The sequence below is a fragment of the Corvus kubaryi genome, unplaced genomic scaffold (assembly GCF_017639235.1).
Source record: "Corvus kubaryi isolate FWS band 111438036 unplaced genomic scaffold, C.kubaryi_AGA036_p1.0 135, whole genome shotgun sequence".
Classification (NCBI taxonomy): Eukaryota; Metazoa; Chordata; class Aves; order Passeriformes; family Corvidae; genus Corvus; species Corvus kubaryi.
The window spans coordinates 1,559,849-1,581,518 of record NW_024580669.1 but is presented as its reverse complement, the minus strand read 5'-3'; the positions used below and the strand labels follow the sequence as shown (position 1 = coordinate 1,581,518).

Here is a 21,670-nt window from a genome sequence, read left to right as displayed (position 1 = left end):
TCATGGAGTTTTTGAGGTTGGAAAAGACCCCTAAGATCAGCAAGTCCAAGCATTAACCCAGCATTTCCAAATTCACCACTAAAGCACATCTCTGAGGACAACATCTACATGTTTCTTCAACACTTCCAGGGACAATGATTCCACCACTTCCATGGGCAGCCTGTGTCAGTGATTGACAACCTTTTCATCAAAGAATTTTCCCAATATCCAATATAAACCTGACACAACTTGAGGCCATTCCCTCTCTCCTGTCCCTGTTCCCTGCGAGCAGAGCCCGACCCCCCCGGCTGCCCCCTCCTGTCAGGGACTTGTGCAGAGCCACAAGGTCCCCCCGGAGCCTCCTTTGCTCCAGGCTGAGCCCCTTTCCCAGCTCCCTCAGCCTCTCCTGAGGCTCCAGACCCTTCCCCAGCTCGATTCCCTTCCCGGAGGAGCCCAAAACTGGATCCAGGACTTGAGGTGGGGCCTCAGCAGTGCCCAGCACAGTGGGATGGGCACTGCCCTTGTCCTGCTGGCCACACTATTCCTGATACAATCCAGTTGCCATCGGCCTCTTGCCCACCTGGACACATCTGGCCTCATGTTCAGCCACTGTTGACCATCACCCCCAGGTTCTTTTCCACTGGGCAGCTTTCCAGACCCTCTGCCCCAAGCCTGGAGTGTGATTTTCTGGGAATATTCTCTACCATTCTCTTTTAGTGGGATAAAAAACACAGGAAGAGTATGGAAATGCAAAAGATGCACTTCGGTGCTACTCCTTGGCAACTCCCTTGTTGATGGACACCTCCACCAGTGCAAATTCCTGCTGACCGTGATGGCTGATGCTGGGGGGCGACCTCCCACCTGGGAGAAAATGGGTTGAGAATGGCCACCTTGCTGCCCAAACCTCACAACAGCACAGCAGTAGTATCTGATTCAAAAATCAGAGAGGAGCATTCGAGTTAAAGACCCAAAAGACCTTTGTCCCACCTCTGGGTGGGTTCCCTGCCCTCTCCTTGGGGCAGATAAAGCAGCCATGGCCTTTTGAGGATCCTCAGAGGCCACACCAGAAATGTTCCTTGGCAAAGCGCTGCTGTGTCTCGGGCCAATCTTACAAATGGGTTTGTGGCTCAGCTTTCAAAGTTGTGATCAACCATTAATTATTCACAGTGGCCTTCATAAATATTGCACAGCACATTCACAGCAAAACTCCAGACTATTCACCATTTCCTCACTGGTGCAAGGTGGTGGAAAATGCAAAGAGGGTCTTGTGGGTTGGTGATAGGATGGTGAGTGACAAGGGAAAGAGGACAGGAAATTTTCTGCATCTTTCTAGGATTTTACCTACTTTCCTCGTCTCCCAACCCTTTCTTTCCTCCAGTATCTCCTGCACATAGGTTTTCCACAGAGAAGCACCATCAGAGCTGGGTCTAAACTGACCCCACAGAGCTTGTCAAGACCTTGGTTCCCATTCCATTCCTCCTGGGAACAAGGCAAGAGCAAGATGTGACTCAAACACAGCTTGTGCACCTGGGTTTCCTTTCTAGATATTCCACAGTAGCAGCAAGAGGGGAAAAAATGAAAGGGATGGGTGGGAAATGCTCTCCAAAGCAAAGATTTTAGGAGCAGACCCAGAAGAAATGTAGAGTAGCCCACAACACCTGCACTGAGACACAATATTTTCATCCAAAGCCAGAATAAAGGCAAAATTTCTTCAGCACCTGAACTGAGAAGTGAATGTAATATTTTTTTCATTGAAAGACTGGGGCAATAATCACGGCAAGAAAATGAATAACTGTAAAAAAATAAATTTCATTTAGATCATCATAAATTTCATTTCCGTTTAGTTTCCCTCTTGGCTTATTGCACTTTGTAATGCAATTTGCAGGTTTTGATCACAGATGAGTTTAAAACAAATGAGCAGCTATTTGAATTGAAAAGTTCTGGTTAGAAAGGTGGGGAAGAAAGGTGGGTAGCATTTCTAAACTAAGCCACCTCTTTCTTAAAACACTGGCATGAAATACTCTGTTGAGTCCAAACCATTATCTCTTCCAATTCTTGCAGGACAGGGGAAGGCTGAACCTATTGGCCAACTTTGACCAAGTTTTCCTTCAAAACTCTTGAAAAGCAATTTTCCAGAAGATTTGCTATGAGTCAGAAAATGACATTTATGTCCCAGGTGATGCCCTTCCTTGGCTTTCAAACAGCTTCTTTCCCTTCAAGCTGCCACGCACTGCTGCAGGATGCCAAGGCACGTTGAGATTCCTGCAACAGCATCTCTGCCCTCCTGGCAGAAAAATCTGAGGAAGCCAAAAAAACACAGCTCCAACTGTGAAAGCACCGGACACGGGAGAGGGAATATGATAGGCAGGCTGGAGAGTGTCTGTATTTTTGGGGGGGTTTCTTGTCTAGCACAAAGATATCGAGGTATTCAGCAGAGAAAACCCTGTTGACTTCATGCTCGTGCCCTGGCAGCCGGGAAGGCGCCAAGCAGAGGGAAAAGCTGTCACAGATGGACACGGATGATCAAGACCAGACAGTAATTCCAAGAGTAGCAAAGGTGACACGTTGAAGTGTAATGTCCTGGAAAGAGCCCTTCTGGCTGCCTGGTAGGGGCTTTCTCTCAAGGTGTTTCTCTGCCCCCGCCACCGCAACACCTGCGCGACATCGGAAAGCAGAGAACAGAGAAATTTCTGTAGCTCGAGGGGGGAATCCAAGACATTTGCATTCATTACAAGTTCCCTTCACCATAAAGAAATGCTCAGGCATGTGAATAATTTCAGAAGAGACCCATTCCCTTGTAGGAGTTGAGAGCTTTTGATGGGAACAAAGGGACCCTCTTATCTCAAACCTGCACAGATCTGCACAGATCAAGGCCAGACAATGCTTGCATGTCCCCAGCAAGGGGCCTTGGAGGAATAATCAGGTCTCTTGGACAAGGAACGTCATCAGAAAGGAGGAAAAAAGCTCAAGCCAAGTGTACAACGTGTTTGCACTTGAACTGAAGCTCAAGCTTGCAGGTGTCTCTCATTTCATCATGGAGTATCCAAAGCAGTTGCCCACCAGCACTGAGCCCCAGTCACATCCTACAGCTCACCAGTAGCCTGAGCTGGATCATCACAGTGCTCCTGGCATGGAGGGAATGAAGAAACACCTGGGGGAATCCAAGAGTGAGGAGAAAGAAACCAAATCAAGACCATCGCGCTCCTGTTGCTGAAGATCTCAGGGTAGTAATGAGTAGTGGCAACCCCCAAGTTTCTTCTGGAGGACACTGGTGGCTCCAGCCATAGGGGTGCTGGCAGCAGGAGCATCACACCAAAAAAAAAAAGATACTAGGGAAGTTTTTCCCTTTTTTAGCTTTTTTTTCCTTTCCTGCACAGCACTTTTAACTATTAATGAGAATTTTCTGTACTAATTTGGATCATGGCCGCATAGAACTGTAACTGGACTAATAATCTGGACTATTATTAGGTTGTTAAAACTTTAATTAGACTGGCTATTTTTGCTTGGAACAAGATGTTGAAAGGAAATGGAATGAACAGTTTGGTGCACCCAGAATGGCAGTGAAGAGCTCGGAGGCTCAGCGTGGTGAAGGACAATGGACAGAGGGAGCAAAGGGGACCAAAGCCAAGCAGAACATTTTTCAGGACCTTACCATGAAGTAGTAGAGCTGTGAAGACCTGGCCATGAACTCTGGTTTGCACTCAGCCACGCAGATTTCCACGAATCCGGCGTGCTGGCTGGGCTTGGCCTCCCCCATCTCACACACGATCCTGAGGGGAGAACACCAACCATGAGCAGAGTTTGAGGGATGGTTTGGTGGTGCTGGTAACATGGAGTTGGAGCAAAGAGCCCACAGCGCTGGGGGATGGACTGTAGATTAACCCAGCCTCTTCTGTCCCATCCAGAACCCAAACTGTGGACTAAGTTATTCTTTAGAAAGTGGTGGCTTCTGGCTGGGACAGGTGCTGAGGTGGTGTAAATCCACTTAAATACACAGAGAAATGCTGTGCTGAGGTCTGGCTCCATCCCTCTTAACTCCAGTCTGGCATGGTGGAGGCAGCACTAAGGTTTAATGATCACTCCTGCACTTAGCGAGAGGCTTTTCAGGATTGCCACCCTCCAAACTGGAATTAAACACCTTGGGGTGACTCCTTGGTGAAAAACAGGATAACTTTAGGGCATTTGCCATGAGGATTACCTAAATATGCAATCCAAACAGAGTAATAAATGGATTATTAAATAAATGGATTATCCTGAGCTGTATGTAAGGAATGGCCTCTTCCGTTCCTCAGTTCCCAGGTTGGAATGGATCCCTTGGAAAGCCCTACAGGTAGCAATGTCATTAGGTGTGCTGTGGCCTTTGCTCTGCCACACACCCAACTTACTGCTCTGCTGGGATGTACCCTTCCACCAGTGGCTTGCACTCCACGCCAGCCACTTTGACGTGGGACGCGATATCCCGGAATTCCAGCCCCAGGTTCTCCCCACGGATGGTCACTTTGGTGCCTCCCTCACGAGGGCCCGTCACAGGGTTGATCTGGGGAAACAAGCCAAGAGAAAGGAGAACAATCAAACCAGGCACCAGAACCCTCTCAGGAGAAGAAACAGATGATTTTTTGGGATTACTAGAGACACTCATAAATGCTGAACAAGTGAGGGAACAAACCTACTTCAGATACTCAGAGAACGCAGAATTCTGCCCCAGACCTTATTTACTCTCTTTTAGCTACTTGTAAAACATCCAGAGATGAGTAGAAGATGTTTTCTAGGCAGGAGCAGGGATTTTTGGTGCTGCAGCTGAGCTCTGCACTTCGTAGACGTGAGCCATGGAAAGGCATGAGAGGGACATGGTGGAAAGAAATAGGAGAAAGAACAAGACAAGAGCATAAGGAGTTGAGCCAGTCATTTGAAATCCTAAATTCCTGGCCCAAAGCACATGGAGGCTTTGATCTCTTCTGGAGGCAGGTAATGGTCACACATCAGAAACTTGGCTAAAAGTGTCCACCTGGAATAAAACCAGCCAAGCCACAGCAGGAATAGGGTGTCAGCTTAGGTGTGGAGTAGGTGCATGGTGACTGAGATGGCAGCAGCAGCTGCTCTGTGCCAACATCTCTTCCTGAAAGAGCTCCAGTTTCCCTCAGGGGAGAGCTGGAGCCATTGGAAGGGCAGGCAGGGAGTAGGGACAGATTATTTGTGGAGCAGGAGGCCTCTGAGCCCCAGCAGGAGATGAGCAACCATCCCAACCAACCTGGGGGCTGCTGGAATGATGTTTGCATCCCAGCCTGGCCCTCTACCAGACCCTCGCAGGGTCTTGCTCCATCATCCTTGTTCAGAGCCAGGTGGGAATCAGCGTTGGAACTGTGTCCTGAGCATTGGAACAACACCGGAATCACGGGGCTGGCCCTTAATTATCTCCATGCTGCCCTTCCAAGTGCTCCCTGTGCCCACTTCACCACACAACTGCCTGCTTGAAGGGGGTTCAAACACTTCCCTCACAGGGCATTCCCTGCTGCCCTCTCAGGATGCCATGGCTGCCATCTGCCAGTGCTGGCACAGTTCCATCTGCACTGAGCAAAGGGGAATTCCCTGTGTCAGGTCTGTACCCACCGGCCCTTGGCTCTGCCAGGTGGGAATCCGGGGCTGGCAGCGATGCCCTGAAGTAGCAGTTGGGTTGGCAGGAGAAGGTGAGGCACTGGCGTGAGCAGAGCTGCTCCTGACAACTTCCCAGCACCGAGCCTGGCACCCAACCAACCTGGGGGCTGCTGGAATGACGTTTGCATCCCAGCCTGGCCCTCTACCAGACCCTCACAGGGTCTTGCTCCATCACCCTTGTTCAGAGCCAGGTGGGAATCAGCATTGGAACTGTGTCCTGAGCATTGGAACAACACCGGAATCACGGGGCTGGCCCAGGTTTGGTGTAATTCCCACCTGGCACCAGGGTTGGTGTAACTCCCACCCAAAAGGCAATTTTGAGAAGGCCCATGTTTAATAAAAGGAGGGAGATCCAGGCACTGCTAGGGGATATTTAATTTAAGGATATTAATTTTTGGTGTTGGGAACCAACTCCTCAGTGAGCGTGACTTATGTCTGACTCTACAGGGAACCAGGAGGTATTTGTGGTGGTTTTCCAGGAAAAGAAGAAGGAAGAAGGAAGAAGGAACGAATGTTTGTGGTTATTTTCCAGGAAATGAAGAAGGTGTCCTAAAAAACTAGAATGAAAATGAAATTTCTATTCAAGAAGAAACTATCAGTTGGAGATTCAACATTGAAAATTCAAACTGTTTTCCAAAAATGGCATTTCTCAAATATTTTTATCCCAAATCATCAATAAATACCTATTCAAGCAAGGTTTCCTTTTTGAAACACTTATTTTGCCGGTGTCAGTTAATCCTTTCCTGATAAAACACCATACTAAATGATGCCAGAAGGCTGGAATAAATCCCCATACCAAGTGCAATCTAACAGGTTCTCAAAAGGAAAAAAAGAAACATAAACTAAAATCCCCACATTTTATTTTTATTTCTGTGTACTAGACGCGCTTTGTAAGAGAACTGAGCTCCCAATGGAATATTTTGGTTCTGTTTTGTGGAATTAAATTTGTGATCAGATGGTTTTCATGTGCTGTTGGAAGGTAGGTGTCAGGAAAGGTAGGTCTGTGGTTAATTAGAGCTCACTCATAATTCAAAGAGCTCACTAACATGGGCACCACATCTAATAGCCAGCCAAAAGAGGATTTTTTTTTCCTCATATGACTGGTGTTTTTTACCCTAAATAAAAGGAGGTGTAGTGCTGAAAAGGAACACCTTGCTAGAAATGCCATTTCTTTCAGAACTAGGGATGAGTTTGAGACCAAATTTTCACTGCAGAAGTCACAAAAAACCTCAGTGAAAATGTGATCCCCCTCCTTCCATATCTGTCTAAAGCACAAGATTTCAAAAAAAAATTCTTGCTGGGACTCAAAAAGCATCAAGAGGAAACTTCCCAGACTGAAGCCAGCACAGCACCACTGAATCCCTCCCTGGGCAATATTTAATTTGTAAAGGCCAGCATCAAAACCCACTCATTTCCTTAAAAATGAGGGCCTGGGATTCTCCCAGGAGCACGTGGGAGATTTTTTAGCCCTATTTCATAGCTCTGTCATAGATTCAAACAAGGTGTTACCAGGCTGTTTTCACAGCAGGAGAGAAGGAGCCTGTTCCAATCACAGGTGAAAAACATGGAACAAAACCTGTCAGTTTTGGAGAGGAAAATCCAGGCAGGGAAACAAAAGCTATCAGGAAGCCTCATCTTCCTCTGGAAGAGCCAGAGCTGCATCCCAATTTCCACTCTCTGCTCACATCAGCTGCTGCTCCTCACTCCTGAAGGATGTTCTTGTGGCTCAGCAAATCTCTAAGTCCTTTAATTTCCCTGAGTGGTTCTGTAAATGCCAGAGTTGGTACAGAAATGGGGAGATCAGTGCTGGAGGGGCTGTGAGTGCCCCTACAAGTGCGAGTACACATGTTGTTCCTCCTCTTCCCTGCAGAGATCCAGCCCTGGCTCCTCTCCAGGCTCTGGATGCTCCCACCCCACAGCTCCAGACCTACCATTAGCTGCAATATATATCCAGTCACTTGAGATTACTTCCATGCTAATGGCTCAGAAAAAGGCCTTCCAAGAGCTACTTAGGATTGCAGCAGGCAGCTGGAATATTTCATGAGAGAGTGTTGCAATGATCTGTTTGAGCTTGGGGAGTTGTTGGAGGAAATGCCAGCAGAATTTGAAGCACAGCCTCTCTGGAGCTGTAGGGTGGAGAATGAGGGATTCGCTGTTCAAAAAGAGGCTGAAAATGCAGGGTTGGGGTCAAAGTATGCATAGAAATGTGGGTGGACCTTCAGAACCTCTGCATGGCCGGGTTCTCGTGTTTTGGATTTCTGCTCTAGTTGATCATCCATGAGCTTCCCCATACCAAATTCTATCAATGTTTTGCAAGGTCTGAGAATCTGAAAATATTTCAAAAAATGTTTCCCCCAGCTTCAAGTGATTTTCAAGGCCTCAAAGTTGAATTTTCAGGTGTAGCTGTCCTTTCTGGCTGGCGGGGTTTGGTTTCATAACTTCAGGTGGTTCAGGTGGGGGAAAAATTTCCAGTCTCAGATAAACCCAAGTGAAGTAGAGATCTCCACCTTGGAAACACCAGAATAAACCATAAACATCAGAATGAGCTGAACTGCAACAGTTCGACTGAGTGAGAGCTTTGAGAGCTGGTGAATGACAGGGAGATGAATCAAAATACAGTGAAAAGGATTATTTTCAGAAACATCTGGGAAAAACAGATTCAACCCAGCCCTTGCTCTCCCAAAATATTCAAGCATAGACATTGGTCTAGGGCTTGTAAATGACACTCACACTTTTTGAACCTTAATCAAATACAACTTAAAAAAAGCCTTCCTTGCTTTCTAGGAAAATAACCCACCTAATTATTCCTACTAAACCACCACTGTAGAGGTTGGATTTTCCTCTTTTGCATTTCCCCTTATCTTCCCTCTTCCGTTTCCCTCCTGACTTTTCCCGGTTGTAAATCAGGCCCTGGCCACATTGAAAGGCTGCTCGTGTTGAGTAAGGCCTGGTGACTGAGGGATGCTCAAGGCAGGAGGCAGCTGGAAAGGACAGAGACGTCATTTTCAAGGCTCAGGTCCGTCTTGTTGCCTGTCCTGTGACCCTGAAAACGTGCCTGTCATTATGGCAAAGGTGTCCAAAGACAGCAGACAAAAATCCCTTTCGATTTCAGGCCTGACTTGCCTCCACTGCCTTCTCTCCCTTCCTCTGCTCCTTGTCTTTATGGTCTTCCTATCCTCTTGCTTCCTTTTTGAACCATTCCTCCAGCTCTTCCTTGGCCCTATCAACACAATCGATAGGAAACTTGCTGAAGAACATTATCCTGCAAGTCCTTCCCCCAGCCCTGCCCTCATTCTCTCTTTATCACTTAATTGGACAGTTCCAAACTTTTCCTAGCCCAGGCTTGCTCTTGCCTCCTCCTCGAGCCTTCCAAGGAGAAACCTGACAACTCTACCGGGCTTGCTTTGCTCTGGGAAGACTTTTTTCACCTCACAACATCAGCCTGGGTCAGGACAAACAAAAGGGCTTAATCTGATGGGGTCAGTGGAGGTTTTTTCTTCTGAACATGTCTTTTTCCATGTCATGCTGCCAGAAAACATAAATTACACCTTTTCTCTTCCTTGACCTATTGTCAGCAAAGCTCAAACCTCTCTGGGATCACTCAACACCTCTTTCTCAGCCAGGCTGGCCAGAGAGGCTTCTCCAGGAGACATCCTTTGATTTACCCGCATACTGACCATTAGAGATGTCCCAGAGCATCTTGTCTCACCTTCAGCTGCTCCTCTAGAAGGCAAAAGTCTCTTCAAGGCTTGATGCCACATCTGCCAGCCCTTTTTGGGCTGGTCAGGTGCTCTGGGGTTGCTCAGGTTGCTCCAGAAATCTGTGTTTGGGGATTATGGTGGGAATTCTGACACCCTTGGATGTTAACCCAAGGTGACCCCTGGGTTGTAGACACATGATATTGTGTTCCTGCCTTTGAAGTCACCATGGCCTCATACCCCCAGAGTGCCTGAGGCTTTTCCTGACCCAACAGAGCTCAGCCCTGACCTTCCGATCACCAACCCAACCCCAAATCAGGAAAACAAACCAAGGAAAAGGAACACCCCAGCTTCTTGCAGATCCATGACTTACATCCGTGATCTTGGGGTTGGTGCACTTGCCCTTGGTGCTGGACAGCTCCAGCCACTGGCTGTCCTGGGCTGGGCAGTGCTGCTTCAGCGTGCACTGGTTCTGTCCCTGGCACCAGCCACACTCAAAATCGGGGTCGGCTTTCAGGCAGAGTCCGCAGCTGTCCCGCATGGCCCCGCACTTGTACAGGTGAACTGCAGGGACAGCAAAAACACACACGGGCTGAGAGATGCAGACAGCACAGGAGAGTGGTGGGATGGCAGTGGGAGCAGGAGGAGAAGGTGTCTGGGCTGCTCATACCAGAAGCAGGATGGAAACTCTCCAGGGGGGTGAGTAATGGGGGGAAAAACATGAACATCCTTCTTGAAATAAAGTGCGTTTGTTAGTTCATTCGTCATGAAAAGCGTTTTTGGAAGCTGAGAGCAGAAGGGAGGATGCTGCTCTCAGTAGGGGGAGGGGCTACAAGCAGGAGGTTGGAGGAAATGCTGCTTGGGCAGTGATTTGGCCTCAGTCCCTTCCTTTTTCACGGAATGCCATAAGGTGTCACCAACAGCCAGCCTCACACTCAGCACTTCATCCTAAAAGAATTTTCTAGACCTGGTCAACCCACAGCTTAAACTTGGGTGTGAAACTGCCCAGAACTGTGTGTTAAGGTGATGCCAATCAGGTTTCCCTCTTGACAGAAATCCCAAGAGATAACAGTAAATACACAATGGTTCATTATGAGGCTGATTCCAGGGATTCACAGCCCCTTCTTCTGCTCCAGAAATTCAGTCTGCTTCCCACTTCGAAGCACTGAGCTGATTCCACTCTAATACAGACAACAGTGATTAATGCTTAGCTCCATTTTGGGCTGTTAAGTGATTAGAAGCACTCAGAGCTTTTTCTAATAAAGCCTGAAAATATCGAAGTCCTCCTACAAAATGAGATCATGTTATTTATCCTTATTTTACAGATGTAGAAACTGAGGCCTGGCTTGCACAGGGGACTGATAGCAGAATTCTCCTCCCAGAAGATGAAGGTGACAGAATCGAGGCCCTCAGACTTTTTTTTCCCTGCATTTGTGGGTATGTTGGGAGATTTTCCCTCTCTGCTTCTGTTTTGCTGTGTCCATAGGTGACAGAAGTGGTTGTTATCATTATACACAATCCCAAAGCTCAAAGGCTTTGGATATATTTGTGTTGAAATGCTCTGTTCCTTCCTTCTGTTGCTCATACCTTCCCCCTAGAAGTCAATAAGTATTGGCCAATGCAAGAAAAAGTCAGAAATTCTTTATTTCTCCAGTCTGGGTGCAAGAAAAGTATCTAAAAGTACCCCAAAAAGTCTGCAAAACATCTGTCAAGCACAGAGTTTTCCAGACGTCATGGGATACATCCTTTTCCCTTATTTTCTGTTGGATTTCCTCAAATTTGCTGAGTTCTTCTGCTCGAGATGCTGCCACTGGGTATCTCTGTAGGTAATTCAGTAGGTTTGGGTCAGTTTAGCCTTCCAACCTCCCAGCCCAGCCCATGTGATTCTGGTTGTGAAAGCAGTGGCATCTTGGTCACCTCTGTATCCTCATGAGAGTGTGGCATTGCCTCCATGTGGTATCTCCATGGGCACATGCCTAAACTCTCCTCCTGACCAAAAACATGATGATAATATCCAAATTATTCATCCAGGCTAGCCACCAGCCAGTGTTGCTTCCCAGATTTTGCCTAGTCAATATTTGCAACATTTTGGCTTGGAATAACCCAAGAAGGACCTGTGCCAGAGATGATTCTTGAGTTCATCCTCTGGTCTGGTTTATGTTACTGGCACAAACAGTCCTAAAACATGACTATGAGCTTTATTTTAATCCTACATCACCAAGGATAGCTCAGTACTGCCCAAGAAAAGGATTTACACTCTTGGTGTGGACCACGTTGTGTCAGGGCTTCTCATTTTATAATGGTAGCACAAAACTAAGCAGGACTGGGGCAAGTGCCCAAATTCTGACCTCCGAGCCACACCTTTAAAGGCTGTCACAACCCGTGGCACTATTTGGGCCCAGGAAATTTAATACTGTCCTTGGCACAGCTGGGAGAGCAGGAGAAAACTTCAGAGTAGAGGCAGGGTGGCCGTTTCAACGCAGGCTGTGCTGAATGTCAGGGCTGGGCAGGAATCTCCAGCCTGTTGTGTTTGCTGAGTGGATTTAACACTCAAAAGCCACAGTTCTGGGCTTTTGGTGCAGGAACTCTGTCATTCAGAGAGGGAGAAGGGCAGGATGGGGAGAAGAGTTGCCTTCTGTGTTGCTCTCCAGCTTCAAGGTGATGTTGGTGGGAACTTTATGCACCACCCCTCAGCATGAGCGTGGGTGTGGAACGGTGTGACAGCACTATGGGAGTACCTGATGGGGACAGATGGAGTGGGAGAAGATGTGGGAAGTGTCCAAGACAAGGTAAAGAGAGGGAGGGAGAAATTTCTGAGAGGGGGTGATGTGAGAAGAAGAGAATCTGCAGGTGTGAGCTGCAAATGCAGAGCAGCCAAGGGGAGGAGTGGCATGAGGGGAAGGTTCCAGGGTGGAAGGACAAGAAGGAAGAAGAAGAGGTGAATGGACCACCCATCTCCAGGAAAACCCAGCTTGCCTCAGGGTCGTGGCTGGATGTGCAGCCCCCTCTGCGAGGGGCACATCAAACCTGTGCCAACAATGGTGGTTAAGCACAGGTGGTTTTCAGACCTTTTTTATCATTATCATTTTATTTTGCTCAGAATTCTCCCACTGGCGAGCTGCAGCCTTTCTGCTTCCCTTCTGCCTTCCCCTGTTCATTACTAAATTGCCTCTGAGCAGAGAGCCCACTCTCCTGGCATGTTAACTTGAAGAGCATCACTGCAGGAGAAATAAAGAGGGGGAGAAAAAGCTGGAGAAGGAGGGGCACGAAAACCAGACACGAGAATGCGGGAAGAAGCGGGAGGCAGAGACAATGAAGGGAGAGGGAGAGCAACACAAGTGGGAGGGAGAGTCGCATTTCTCAGGTGGAATGAGAGAATTGGAGGGCTGGGGGGGAGGCACACAAAGCACTCAAAAATTGGTAATTTGCAGAGTGCAGAGAACAAGTGTGTGCCAGCCGGCACTGGGAGACGGTGGCGGCTTTGTTAAGTGTAGGGAGCGAGGGCCCGTTGCTAAGGTTACTGCTTCCAAGGACAAGTTGAAATAACTCTTTACCTTTGTTCTGTGCTGGGTTGTCAATGTTGAAATTCCCATTCCACACGACTGTCAGCTCCACTGGCAGGCTGTTAATCTCCATCCCTTCATACGAGTACTAGAAGTGGGAGAGGAAAAACAAAACAAAACAAAAAAAACCAAACCCAGACTTACAGAGTGCCTGGAGGTGGGGAGGGGATGGGGTGAGGCAAGAGGTGGTGCTGAACGTTGAGAGCAAGAGAAATGGAGCTGTCACTCACCTCCCTAATCAGCAGCACCTGCCAGAATGCCACAGGATGTTCCCAAAGCTGCGGATCTCAAACCGTGCCCCTCACAAAAGCCCATTAGGTGAACATTCATAGAATCCCAGAATGGGGGTGGAAGGCACCTTAAAGATCACCCATTTCCAACCTCCTGCTATGGGCAGGGACACCTTCCACTATCCCAGGCTGCTCCAAACCCCGTCCAACCTGGCCTTGGACACTTCCAGGGATCCAGGGGCAGCCACAGCTTCTCTGGGAAACCTGTGCCAGGGCCTCACTCACCCTCACAGCCAATAATTTCTTCCTAATATCTGATCTAAACCTTTCTTCAACTTAAAGCCATTCCCTCTTGTCCTATCACTCAGAAAAATATTCCATGATGTAAGTGTGTTTGCATGTGATGGGCCTTAAGTTGGAAAGCCACCTTCTAGGTATTGAGCACAGCTCTGAAAAGTATTTTGCCAAGCTGGGTGCACTTTTAAGGTGTAAATTACACATTCTGGGTCTTCCATCCAACTGTGCCTCTGCTGTATATTCCGTAGGTGCTGAGTGTGTACGTGAGGTTATCTACACGAGGGATGTTTTGAAGAACTCTTGGAAGATGAGCGAGGTCTCAAAATCAGGGAAACCCCTTGAAAAAGGGGAAAACTGAGCCACTGTGTAATTATAGACCTGTCAGCCTAACTTGGCTTCCCAGAAAGAAAGTACATCAAATTATTAAACAATCAATTTATAAGCACCTGCGAGATGATAAGGTGATAAAAATCAGCCAGCATGGATTTGTCAAGAACAAATTGTGTCAACCCAATCTAATTTCCTTTTTGACAGGCTTAATGACTTTGTGGATAAAGAGGAGGCAGCAGATGTGATTTATCCTGATTTCAGGAGAGTATTTGCTAGTATCCTACAGGAGATCTCCATAAACAAACCAGGGAAATATGACCTAAGAAAGGCCACCATAAGGTTTATGCAAAAACTATTAAAAAAAAAATCATCAGATAATTCTATGTCAGGCTTGGAGAGTGTTTCAAAAGGAATATTTTCCTGTGTCTGGCATTACTCAGAATTTTCACTACTGACTCGGATGATTTCATGACCCTGTTCTGGAGAGAGTGTAAGAACCTCCAACAGCAGGGTTAAGAATGCAAAACAAACTTGACAAATTGTAGATCTGGGCCAAAATCAACCAAATTAAATTCAGTGTTGGCAAATGGGGAATATTTTTCAGTAGGAAGAATCAATGCAAACAACTCTGAAACTGGAGTGACTGGGCAGTGCTGCAGGAGAGGGTCTGGGGACTGCTGGAGATCATGAACAGACTGTAAATCAACAATGCCACATCGCTGCCAAAACCCAAACAATTCTCATTTGGGGATGGAGCAGATTAGGTTTGTTACATGTGTAAACCCCAGGAGGCAATCTCTTCCCTACTCAGAACCAGAAAGGCTTCAGCTGGAGCAAGGAGTATCCAGTTTCCAACAAATATGTCTTAAAAAGCTGCAAAAAACCTCTGAGAGAGTTGGACAGATTTAAACAAACGCTTCTCAGGGTCAGTCAAGGTACGCAGAGGTGACCCCGACAAAGGAAATGGAAGCTGCTCTCTGGAGGCCCTCTCCAGGTGGTGCTGAGTGCTTTTTTTCACCTGGATTTTGATTTATCTCAAGCCAGTTCACCCAGGGTTCACCCCACTCCCTGTCAGGCCCCACTGCCCCCCTCCATCAGCAGCTTCCACCCAACACTTCGCCAAAAGGCAAAAAGCCTCACGGTGGGAGAGGAGATGGTTGATTCAAGGACAGAAGGGAACAAGAAAGAAGGGGAGAAGCATTTCATGTCTGCTACTAATGCTGACCACAGTGCACATAAGGATTTACCCTCCTGAGAGCAGGAATCTCCCACTGCACTGGGATCTACAGCAGGACAAAATCCCACTTTGAAAGGAAAGTATTGTCCCCACTACAAGGTCAAATATAACTCAGCAAGCTGGTTCGGTTGGGCCAAAAAAAAGACACTAAAGAGTTCTTCATCCCTTAAAGTCCCGTTGTGGTTATCCACAGAGATGCCAAAGCTCTGAGCTTTACAGGTAGGTGTCCTGTGTCCATTAATTGCTGTATAATTGCACAGTGAATGGTAGCTGGTGATTTCTGTCCATTGCAGCTGAGTGGGAGCCGCTTGCACGGTAATTGCTCTTTGCACAGGCTAAACCCAATTAGCCATTAATCTGCAAAACGCTGTGATTATGATCCAGTTGTAGGGTATTTATGGGTATTTGTGGTTTCCATGGAAGTAAAGAGCAGCCCAGGTGAGCCAGGTCCTTTGCATTAGAGCAGTACCCACCAGGCTCATTCAGGATGTGCATTTTTGTGACACTTTTGGGTGTCACTGCCAGCAAGATTCAAGGTGATGCAGAGCCCTTTGAACTCACACCACTGGCTGCTCCCAGCTCTTTGGGAGATGGGGAAAACAGGAGTGGGAAGGAGAGCACCTGAAAAGTGGTGAATAATTAAACTTCTGCCACTCAGGAGCACCTGCTTTGCACAGCACTTTGAAAATGCTGATTGGGAATGGAAAATGGGGTATATACGGAATAACTGGTCATCCTAAAGTCAGAAGATGAGTCTTAGAAAGGACTCTGCCTCACCAGAGCCTCATGTGTGTTTTGGGACTTAGCTGGAAGTACAGCCTAGGCAGGGCTGCCAAGGGACAGGCAGCTGGAATCTCCTGGAGTCTTTCTTCCCATGGAAGATCCGAGAGCCAGCAGCAGGGGCTCAGCTGGGATTTTAGATCTTATCTGTCTGCAGCACCAGGGGCAAACACATATTAGACTTTTTAACTCAGCAGGCTTGTTCCAGAACTGGAAAGGGATTTGAGGGGATAAATCCCATGGAAGAGCTCCAAGGATGAAGCCAGATGGGATGATGATGTTCTCACTGCCCACACCCAACCCCATCCAATGTTTCGTGGGCTGCATGGCAGTGAAACGGAGCAATTTGCAAAGGAACAGCGAGGAAATGCTCCGTCCTCCTCAGACCACAGGAGCTGCTCGCTCATTGTGACCCCTCTTCAAAGCCCATTGAACTCAACAGGAGCCTTTGAAAAGGACTCGCTCAGCCATGACAATAAGATGGAAATGTGTTTCAGGGGAGAAAAAAGGGCTGGAGCATCGATCTCCAGGAGAGCAGAGCTTCCCAGACACTCCTGAGAAGTGTTCATACCACCAGGGCTTGTCTCTCCACCTTTCCTTGCACAATTACCTCCAACACAGGCAAAACATCCCAGAAGATGTAAATCCCACCCCTAAGTCTGACCCATCTGGATTCTAATCACAAGAATCTAATCAAAGCAGAATATTATGGGCAATCTGGGGACCCAGATGAGAAGGAAAGGCTGTGCTGCCTGGAACACAGACTGGCTCTCCTCAGGAAATGCCAAAAAGCTGCTAGAAGGACCTGTTGTAATTCACAGGAGCAATGTTTAGAACTCCCAAGTATCCTTTTTTTGCCTCTTAAACTCTCCAGTAGTATCAGACACTCCTGCAGTTTGTGCAAATCCATATCCATGCCTGACCACTTGCAGCATCCTGCTCTTTGGTGATTTGGCTTGAGCACACTTAGAATGATAAATCCAGAGTGGTTTAATGGTATCTCCCCTTTGTACCTCAAACATGTCCAATAGTGGGGAAACTTCTGCAGAATTTTACCAGAATTTTAGTGTTGGTCTGTTTTCCCCAACACCATTTTGTGATTAGAGCTCAGATCTGGGGATTGATTCCTGTATCTGGCTCTCCCACCAAATTCCTTTCTTGATCCTGTGCAAATCATTTAATCTTTCTTTGCATCAATTTTCCAGCCATAAAAAAAGGCAGAAAACTTCTTGCTCGCAGTCATTCTGTCTCCCTGGATTCTTTGCTTCCCGGAGCTGGAACTGAATTTTTTTGTCTGGGTACCACCCAGGCCAACAGAGTCCATGTGATTATTGGAGTTTCTCTTTCATTTAAATGTAGATAAATAATAATTAGAGAAGTGGATGCCCAAGGATGACATTCCTGGTGGGAGTTTTGGAACCAGATGATCTTTAAGTTCCCTTCCAACCCAAACCATTCCCTGATTCCACAGCTCACAGCCCTGTGCGTGTCTTTTGGCCACCCATAACTGTGTTTTCCCAAGATTTCTGCGAATAGCTCCTCATTTTTTTTCTCAGCTCTGCTTTTTATTGGATTTTTATTTTAGCACTCCCTTCACTGTGAGCCACACCAAGGAGTCAAATGCCACTGAGATCCCTTGCTAAAGTGCGATGATGTGACAAATAGAACAGACTCGCTCTCCTGTCCCTAAGCCACGCAGCGCTTTCAGCTGCACCACCTCGGGTCTCGCAGCACACAGACCTGTGAAGAATTTGAGACAAAATCATCAGCAGGGATTCTGCTGCTGGGAATCAGGGTGTGCCAAGGCCAGGGGTGGGCAGGAACCAAGCCAGGATGTGGGATCAGCCGCTGAAGCAGGTGATGGCACTGATCATGGCATGCTCGGGTGGGTCATCCCTCCCTGTCTCCCTCTTCCTCAGGCCAAAGGCTGATCATTTCGGGCTGATTGCGAGTGCTGGGGCTCCCACTGCTTCCCACTGGGAAGATTGCTCTCTGCCCTGATACATCCAGCAGTTTCAGCCATTCCTGATGGCATTTTTACTTATTTATATGTCTCCTTAGCTCCCCTGCTTTTCATCCCCTGCCATCGCTCCGTGTCCAGGCTGTTGGCAGAGCTATCACGAGTGCAATAAGGAATGGCAGGAAGAGTCCCTCTGAGTGATAATTGCATGCCTTGGCTGGTGTGACAGAGGACAAAGCCCAGAGCTGAGAGTCTCAAACCACTTGACAAGAACAATAATTGTCCCAAAAGGTGCTGCCTTCAGTGACTTATTGCTGTTATCAAATGAGATATCTCTGGGAAAGACAGGGAGAGAGGCAGATCTGGCTCCTGACTGGCCTGAGCACCCAGGGACCGTCAGTGCAGGATGTGACATTACTGACAGACAGACTGGTCACACTTGGGTGACCTTAGAGCATCTTTAACTGAAGCTGCAGCCACTTAGAAAAGGTGTTTAAGCTGGTTCCGACCTCTGGTGTAAATCTTGAGGGATCAGGAAATGCAGAGACGAAGTTAAGGCTCTTTTCCCGATTCCATCCTGTGTGAAAGTAGGAAAGATCCAGCATTTTGAAAAAGTTTTTCTGTGAGAGGCAAATTTGAGCTCCTGGGTGCCTCGTGTGAGATGGGAGGGGGCAGATTTTGAGGCTCCTGCTGGAAAACAAGCCAGGACTAATTGCTTAGTCTAGCATGCAGCACCAACAGAAAGCTCTGCTGGCAGGACAGCATCCCTTCAGGGACACACCATCACAGCACGTCCTCCCACCCTCCCTTGGACCTTCTCCAAGCCTGCAATGCAGGTGCTACATTCAGTGCCTCCTCCAGCAACTCTGCTGAGTAAAAAAGCTCTGTCAGAGGGGGTTGGTTCAATTTGCAAACAGGCTCAGACAGCTCTTTCCAAAGCCAGGTGACCCCCGGAGCAGAGGCTCATTGTATCGCAGCAGCTCCAGCCTGAATGCTAATTCTGGCAGGGAAGGAAATAATCATGATGGAGACAGATCTCCAGCACTCCTTCCCTATTGTCTGTGTCCTCTGCCACCTGCTCAAACAGCCAGGGCTTCTCTGCTGCCTTTTTGTATCTCTCTGAATGTTGCTTTCTTTTGTCTGGCTCTCCCTTTCCACATCTCTTTCTCTCAGTGTCTGGCAAATTCCGAGCAACAATGAAATAACATTTCTCAGGGAAAATAAAAAAGAAGAAGAAGAAGAAAGAACTCAAATCAAAGAGTCAAAGCTCCTTCAAAAGAAAGGGGAAGAAAAGGGGAGAAAAGGAAAGACAAGGGAAGCAAAGAGAAGGAAAGCGAAGGAAAGAGAGGGAGAGGAAAAGGAGAGCACAGAGGGAGAGCAGAGGCAGAAAGAGGATAGAAAAGAGTTGATTTTATTCCCAAATGAACCTCTCTCCCTGGAGAAGAAAGAGATCCGCTTGAGCCACCACCAAACACAGGACAAGCATCCTGCAGACAACACTCAGCAGCGAGGTCATGGAGTGCCTTGGCACAAGCCTGAGGCTCAGCCCTGTCACCCTCCGCAGCTCAGGCAGAGCCTTGAGTGTTCTGGCTTAGGAAAACAGACATTAAAGTGAAAATGGTGCTGTCACAGCACTCAGGCATCCTATGAGCAAATCCATCTGGGGACTCATCAAACCTCACTTCTTTGGTCCCAGCCACTGGCAACTTCTTGGAGCATGCAGGGAATAATCACCATTACCTGTCAAAACCAGTCTTTTGTTGGGTTCTGCAAAGTCAGATGCTGAGGCTGGCTGAAGTTACTCTCCTGCTCAGCCCAGCTATGCTTAAAACCATCCTGAGATAATTCATGCTTAACGCCTATGTGTGCCAGAGAATTCGTGACTCTAAAGGGTCATTAAATGTCTCTCTTGCCCACTAAGACTCTTTGGACAGATGTGATCTCTGCCCACGTCCATATAATTCCCCCCTTTAGCTTCCACCATTTCAAAATAATACTTTAAAAGAAAAAGTGCAATACCTCCTTAACTTCCCAGTCCATCCATTTTTAACCTCAAACCTGAATGCTCACAGGTCATTAACCAGTAATGAAAACCAGGGAGAGAAGGAAGGGAGGGAGACAAAGAAACAAATAAAAGAGCATCGTTGGGAAGTTGCTTGTTTGCAACAGATGTAAAATGTGTGAACTGCCTGTAATCTTCAGCTCTGCTTAATGCAGCAGAATATGTTGTGACAAGCAGTGCCCAGCGTGGAGTGGCAGAGCTGCAGTGAAGTGGCGAAAGCCTGTAATTAGCTCTTTGACTAATAAATCATCTCGTAGTAGCAGCAATGAAAACGACTCAGTGCATATCCTGGAGACATGAATCTCATGGAGAAACCTTCGGAGGAACAGAGACCTCCATTGCATGTGGGCACAGCTCCTGGCTGCTGGCAGGTGATTGTGTTTGTCCCCAAAAGTGACATTGCTGTGGTGACAGCACTGTCGTGACTCACACAGGTTCTCTGGAAGGAGAGTCACAGATCCTGCACTGCAGCTGGGGAAATGGAGGTGGGTAGAGACCCAGAGTCTCCTCAAAGGGCATGTGAGGGCTGGAGGAAGGTTCAGCTCAGCCTAAGGCCAAGTTGGATAGGATTTGGAGCAATCTGGTCCAGTGCAAGGTGTCCCTGCCCATGCAGGGGGTTGGAACTGGATGATCTTTAAAGTCCTTTCCAACCCAAACCATTCTGGGATTCTGTGATCTCACCCTTTTTCTGACCCATTACATGCTGGCACACATCAGACTGTTTATATGGGGTTTTATATGTCCCATCATCAAACTCCCCCAAAACACCCTTCACTCTCATGTTGACATGAACACCTTTTTCCCACTGGAACCCCTTTTTGTGGCACTGTGGGGATGTGAGCAGGTTAGGCCCATATTAATGCCTGTGGGTCATGGCTGAGGTGCTCCAGCCCAGCTGAGTGCTGGGATCCAGGGACAGAAGCAACAACTGAGTGGTGACACCAGCCAGTCCAAGGAGAAAAAAGGGCAGTTTCAAGCTACCAGCCAGCCTTTCCCTGACTGTGTTTGGAACCAGAGAATCATTAAAGCCAGAAAAGACCTCCAAGATCATCAAGTCCAACCTCCAGCTGAATCCCCTGTGCCCACTAAACCATATTGTGAAGTGCCATGTCTGTACCCCCTTTGGACACTTCCAGGGATGGTGACTCCACCGCTGCCCTCAGCCTATTCCAATGCTTAACCACTCTTCCAGTGAAGAATTATTCCTGATATCCAACCTGAACCACTCCTGGCACAACTTGAGGCCATTTCCCCTTGTCCTGTCGCTGGTTGCCTAGGAGAAGGGCCTGACCCAAGCCTCACCACAACCTCCAGGTGGCTGTAGAAAGCAATAAGGTCTCCCTTGATCCTTGTTATCTCCAGACTAAACAACTCCAGTGCTCTCAATTAGATAAGAAAGGCACCACCCCAGATCCCTCGGGGACAGTGCTGTGGGCACGTCTGCCCCTCTGCAGCCCCTTGCTCACCGAGGTGTTCTGGCACTGCACGCTGGAGCTGTTGAACCTCAAGGCTGGCACCCTCTGCTCGCTGCCCTGGATGTTCAGGATGCACTCGTAGCCCCGCTGGCCCGACTGTGGCTGGGGCAGGTTCTTGGCCTTCAGCGTGATGGGTTTGATCACCTCCACGGGCACCAGGATCTTCTCGGCCTGCAGCAGCTGGGGACAGTCCTGGGGAGAGAGCAGACAGCACTCCAAGTCAGCACAAGGGTTTCCCAGCCCCAGGTGGAGTCCTGTGGTGCTTCCCAACCTTCTCAGTTCACCTGATTACGAAGCCTTTGCAACTCCCTGGGCCCTGGTTTATTACAGGGCTATTCAAGGAGCATTCCTGGGAAGGCTCAGATGAACAGGTGAGGAAGGATTGCTTTCACAGACAGCCCTTTCCT

General features: G+C 47.9%; 1 protein-coding gene across 3 annotated transcripts in view; it reads right to left on the bottom strand.

Annotated features, from left to right (window-relative positions):
* The window catches only part of PLXNA4 (plexin A4), a 424,984-nt gene that overhangs the window by 65,586 nt on the left and 337,728 nt on the right, over window positions 1–21,670 (bottom strand). For all 3 annotated transcript variants that reach the window (XM_042052316.1, XM_042052297.1, XM_042052307.1), the window contains exons 10-14: window positions 21,255–21,455; window positions 12,884–12,980; window positions 9,703–9,893; window positions 4,365–4,516; window positions 3,632–3,749 (exon numbers count right to left, since the gene is read on the bottom strand). In XM_042052316.1, the coding sequence (XP_041908250.1) occupies window positions 3,632–3,749; window positions 4,365–4,516; window positions 9,703–9,893; window positions 12,884–12,980; window positions 21,255–21,455 (759 nt within the window). The remainder of the gene's footprint in view (window positions 1–3,631; window positions 3,750–4,364; window positions 4,517–9,702; window positions 9,894–12,883; window positions 12,981–21,254; window positions 21,456–21,670) is intronic.